The 6,000-nt window shown below is 37.2% G+C and overlaps 2 protein-coding genes across 2 annotated transcripts; both read right to left on the reverse strand.

The window, feature by feature from the left end:
* Positions 1-66: 66 nt before the first annotated feature.
* Positions 67-2,330, reverse strand: LOC131299188 (uncharacterized). Its single transcript, XM_058324797.1, has 2 exons — positions 879-2,330; positions 67-790 (listed from the first exon to the last, which is right to left on the reverse strand). The coding sequence occupies exons 1-2, from the start codon at positions 1,961-1,963 to the stop codon at positions 337-339; spliced, it is 1,539 nt and encodes a 512-aa protein (XP_058180780.1). The 5' UTR covers positions 1,964-2,330; the 3' UTR covers positions 67-336.
* A 12-nt stretch (positions 2,331-2,342) lies between these two features.
* Positions 2,343-3,318, reverse strand: LOC131298674 (pentatricopeptide repeat-containing protein At3g22470, mitochondrial-like). The gene is made up of 2 exons (XM_058324148.1): positions 3,073-3,318; positions 2,343-2,969 (listed from the first exon to the last, which is right to left on the reverse strand). Exons 1-2 carry the CDS (start codon positions 3,316-3,318, stop codon positions 2,343-2,345), a joined length of 873 nt encoding a protein of 290 aa, XP_058180131.1.
* Between the last annotated feature and the right edge of the window lie 2,682 nt (positions 3,319-6,000).

The raw sequence follows: 6,000 nt of genomic DNA on the forward strand, positions 1-6,000 counted from the left end.
TAAATACTAACCATTAGTAGTTTTAACATAATAGATTAGATGCATACATCGTAACATCGGTCCATTAAAGCAAAACAAAACATCCATAGTCATAGATTTAATACAACCCAATCAAAAGAGAAAACATCCATAGTTCTACAAACTAAACAGCCACGTGTCCAAATATCAATTAGACCCAACTTCTATCACTTCTTCATCGCTATTGGCTTGGTCACCATCTCCATCGTCCGTGAAGACTACAACCTCCATTTCGGGTTAATCAAGTGAGAGGTTTGCAACCTCAAGCATCCCAACATCATCAAGTGAGCCAAATTAATCTCCCGCAATATCCCACATCTAAGTTACCCCATTACAATATTGTGGACTTCTCCTTGATAAAAGACGGAGGTTACTATGAATATACACCAAGTCCTCCGCCCGTTGAGGGGTCATTTTGTTCCTTCTCAATGAATGGATGAAGGAGTATGTACTCCAATTTCTCTCACAACATGAAGAAGAAGAAGGTTGAGTGAGAATCTTCAAGGCCAAAGTTTGAAGAATCGGGGCGGATGCACCATGAATTACCCACCAACTATGAGGATCCATATTATATCTATCTTCAATAGAATCAACATCGGAAAATGACCCCTCCTTAGTTGAGAACTTGGCATACTCCATATTGGCTTTGGTACGCTCCGTGGAATCATTTAAGTACCATTTCAAGCATTTCTTTCTCTCATTCGTGACCTCTTCATCCTTGTGTGGAGGAACTTGCTTTGGATCCTCTTCAAGCCATATGTCACTATAATACCTACATAATAAAGTAAATAATTAACTAAGAGGTGTTTGCACTAAAGACTTAGCAAAAATGGTAAATTATGTTGTAAACTTGTAATTACCTTGGATTTAGAGCATGTGCCAAGCAATGAAGTGGTGTATTGTTCTTGTTCCACCTAATTTTATGAACAACATCATAAAATTCGCTCTCATCTTCCAAATGCTTCTCTTCATGCTTGTAAATGACACACTTCACTTTCTCAATCATATTATCCCACATGTCGTAAATCAAGTGAAGAGTAGGCTTATCCGTGTCACATTCTCTAAGCATGTCATAAATAGGTGCCGTAAATGATAGAATGTAGTCCACTTTATCCCACCACTTCCCATTCAACAAAGTCTCCCTCACAAATGAAGCCCCTTGCTCCTCCCTATGAGAATTCCATTGAGTACTAATTACCATCGATTGAAGACCTTGCTTGATGAGCTTAAACCTCCTAAGCATTACAATGGATGAAGCAAAGCGAGTCTTGGCAACCGAAAGCAACTTCAAAGAAACAAACTCATTAAAAATAGCCAATCTCATCGAGTGATTCATTATGAAATTCTTGATGCAACTTGCATCACCAACGACAATAGTAATCCAACTACACTCATCATACACAAGTGAGTTATTCTCAATGTTTTTCGCGGCACAAATGTTCTTCAAGGCAAGATTTAGAGTGTGCACTACATAAGGAGTCCAAAAGATGTGAGGGTATTGGGCTTCAATTATTTGTCCCGCCGCCTTACAATTTGCAGTATTGTCTGTAACAATTTGAACCACATTCTTAGGCCCAACCTCAATAACTACCTCCTTCATCAATGAAGCAATGAAATGTTTATCCTTTATTTCCCCCTCACAATTAACAGCTTTAAGAAACATAGGTGCATCTCCGGTGACTGCCATAAAGTTAATTAAAGATCTTCTTTGAGAATCACTCCAACCATCACTTGCAATCGTCAAGCCCTTCTCCTTCCATGTCCCTTTAATAGGATCTAACAACCGTTCAATATTCGCCCTTTCCCTTTGAAGCAATCTAGTTCTCAACAAGTTGTACCCCGGTGGTATATATCCGGGTATGCTATGATTCGCAGCATACATGTAGGAACTAACATAGTGTGGATTTCTTGCCAAGTTGAAAGGCAATCCCCTGGAGTAAAACATTCGAGCAATTTCGCTATGTAAGTGGTCCCGAGCCCCAACATTGAATGCTTTAATGACAGGATTATCACTTTCACTAGTATTTGCCCTCCTCTTTTTCGATCCCAAGCCTCCTTGTGTTTCATTGAAACTTGTGCTCGTAAGAGAGGCACTAGAAGGAGGCAATGGAACTTTATTCGGTTGGGATTTTTCCGCTTTTGCTTTCTCTTCTTCAATCAATTTATGAAATTTTGCAACTTCTGGACTTGTTACAACCTCACAAGCCGCTACCCCTTCTCCGGTAACTTTCAACAAATGAGCTTTCACCTTTGTATATGAACCATTTTTTGTTACACCACAATAATTGCACTTCTATTTGAAATTTCCTTCTTTTCCACCAAATTTATCCAAATAGCGCCTCCGCTTCCTTTGTCAGCCCTTGCTTGCTAAGTGCATTGACCAACACAGTAAATGTACGAACATTCGGTGAAACATCATTATCCAACATTTCTCTCAGAATTTCTGTAGCCACATTCCACTTGCCACAATCGCAGAGGCCACAAATCAAAGATGTATAAGTGACGATATCTGCACGAATACCTTTGCTATTCATTTCAACTAAGAAGTTGAGAGCGTCATCCACCATCCCGTCCTTGCAAAGACGGTCAATGATCATGCTATATGCCATGGTGTCAGGTTTTAAACCTTCCTTTTCCAACGTCCTAAAAAACCTAATAGCCATTCCGGTGTTTCCCATTTTGCAAAGGCCATTTAAAATACGTCCACACATACCCATATGGGGTCTGATTTTTCCTTTTCCGACTAATTTCTCAAATAACTCCACGGCCTCAACAGTCTTATCTTGAGAAATAAGCCCATTCAACAGAAAGGAAAGGGTACTAACATTGGGCACATAACCGCGTTTGAAGAGGCACCCGAAAAGAGAGAACCCAAAACCAACTCGTTTCGCGCGGAAGTAGCAGTTAATTACAATGTTCAAGGTAACAATATCTGGGTGAGTGCCTCGTGACTGTAACTCGTTGAAAAGAGAAATAACGGTACCCCGCTGTCGTCAAGATGAATAAAGCTCTACGAATCTCCCGACGCGGCATTTGGGGGAGCCGATCGATTACCCATTCAGCTCCTCGGAGACTATTGGGGCCCACATCGTGCTTTTTCCTCATCGACTGTGGTTGCAGGTGTTTTTCTTGAACGATGATAGTTGGAGCAGGAAGAGGAGAACTAGGGTCTGCAGATTGTTGGTAATGAAGGGAAAACGATGGATGATGGTGTGAGGATGATGGAGGAAGAAGATTACCTTTTCGGTAATTACCAGATTCCATGGGACTGCCAAAAGAAAAACAACCAATTTGAGCCATCTTCTCCGTCCTCCGTCCCCTCCCTCTCTCTCTCTCTCTCTCTCTCTCTCTCTCTCTCTGTACTGTTTTGGAACCACGGGATAAATTTGGAGACGGATTTGATTTCCTAGGCGAGTAGTGATTTATTTTCCCTTTTTTGGTTTGCAAAAAGGGGGATGCTAGATGTACTACACATTTGTTCAATAATAAAAAAAGTATACTACACATCAACACTATATTTATGTGTGGTTTATTTTGGATCTCATGAAAATACAAAAAATACTTATAAAATTTAAAATATTATTTTATAGGGCTCTGTAAAAAATCAACTCCAACAAAATATCAATAAGTATTACTTTTGGATTCGGAGCAATGAAATTGATTTTTTATGTATTTTTGTGGGATCTGAAATGGGCCCACGTGAACGTAGTATAAATGTACAGTGTACCTAGCTTTTTGTTGCAAAAATGGCACGTGTTGCCCCTTTTGTATCCACTCATACATATTCGTTTTGAAAAGATATTTAGAGCCATTTATTTTTTCATACTATTTAAACATTCAATTTTTTGTCTTTGAATTATCCTTGAAATCTGAAAAGCAAATTGGATTTCGAAATGCAAGGTTAGGTGTATGGTAAATATCCTTGCCGATATTCGATTGACCTCATCTGTATAATCTTTTATAGAGATCATAAAGAATATACTTTAAAAAAAATGAGCTAGTTGGATCATTTTGTTGGGACCAGAAACGGATCCAAATTGGATCTATACGTGCAGGTAAAATCTGTACTCATAACGTTTTTGCGTCTTTACAGGGCAGTGTCAACCAAAAAACCCCATAAAATGCAAGTATAAAATAATGTATTTGGGTTCAATAAATTGCAAGCTTTTTTTTAGTATCTTTTGACAAAAACTTTGAATTTAATTGAATAGAATCTAACAGTTATGCTACTTGCACGTACACTTTTACACATATCTTGCACATACATTTTTATAGGGCCCACCTCGGGTCCCACCAATATAATCCAAACCACTCATTATTTTTAAAATAATTTTTTAAGAGTTCCTGAAAAAAATCAACTCGATAGGATAGCGGTAAGGGCTTTTTCAGAAATCATAGGGTGAAACAGTCTGATTTGCACTGCGATTTCTGAAAAAGCCCTTACCGATATCCTATTGAGTTGATTTTTTACAGAAACTCTTAAAACATTATTTTAAAAATATTGAGCGGTTCGGATCATATTGGTGGGACCCGAGGTGGGCTCCATAAAAGTGTATGTGCAATATATGTGTACAAATGTACGTGTCCTTAGCATTTTTGTAGAATCTACTTTACCTTCTCAGTTTGATGGGTCGAAATATTTTTTTTATAAGGAAGCACATTAATCTATTAGACTGTCACATTTAACTTCAAATTCTAGTTGCGCCATTGGCCCGTCACACCACAAGATTGAGTGATTTCATGAGAAAGGAAATGGAAATGCTACTCGTATGATTTAATACCAAATCTCACTATTCTTGTGAGAAATAATGAGAAATAGAATCGATCTTCTATCTACACATTTTTTAATCATTATTCACTTTTTTATCTAAACAAATAATTAGATTTTCTTTTCTTTTCGTGTGTCACCAAACTCCCCAATCCAAGGACTGTAAGCCTGTGTTATCTTTTGTATTGACTCAAATAAAGTTGTGCTCGTTCAATGCACGGGACAGATAAAAAATCACATTGATAGTTTTTTTGCTTGTTTGTTTCCGTGTATTGAATGGGCAAAACACTAGTTAATAAAAAATATAGTTTAATAAGAATACATGAATTTGAATTTTTTTGTCCCTCGAAGGCTCAAACAATCATAACGCTAGTTGATAAAAAGATAGTTTAAGAAAATACTCCTAAAATTGATCTAGATGCTGATAAACCTAAAATAGGTAAAGTTGACAAAAAAATAAGTCATTTCGTAAATAAAAATATGGACCACAAACCTTTAACAAAAATTACTACCAATGACGAATATGATCTTCAAAATTATAAACCACAATAAAAAAATTTAACAAAATTTCTAAAAATGACGAATATGATCTAAAAAGTTATGAGCACAAAAAAATGCATATTATAAAAACCATAAACTATGCCATCTTCATGCCCATGCAATAAAAAATTCATAATAACAATTTTGAATTCAGTTATCTTCTTTATCTACTAATAAAACTCAACTCCCAATTCCCCAAAAATTTCTCCCCCTCTCCAACTATTCAGTATTCACACCCCCTCCCCCCACATACTCTCTCTTTCCACCCCATCCACACGTTTTTTCTCTCCCTGTCCCTTATATATATTTTTTCCTAGAATTTAGAATGTGGAGGCTTGAGAGGCACACAGACATTTGTATATAGTATATGTACTAGTATTGTGCCCGTTGAGTGCACGAAAGAAAAAATTGCATCGGCGTTTTTCTGGCTTCTGTATATCGAATATGCACAATGCTAGTTGATAAGTAAGATAGTTTAGTTTTTCTTGACTCCGTGTTCGATAAACATTAGCATTGTTTTCATTCTATGCACAGCTTGACTCCATGTTCGATAACCATTAGCGTTGTTTTCATTCTATGCACGGGAAGACATACATCTACTGTTGTGAATTAAAAATTTGGAGTGTAAATTTGGGTTCTCAGAAGTATGGGGAGAGCATTGTATGCAATATGGA

Source organism: Rhododendron vialii, chromosome 8a (genome assembly GCF_030253575.1).
Source record: "Rhododendron vialii isolate Sample 1 chromosome 8a, ASM3025357v1".
Classification (NCBI taxonomy): Eukaryota; Viridiplantae; Streptophyta; class Magnoliopsida; order Ericales; family Ericaceae; genus Rhododendron; species Rhododendron vialii.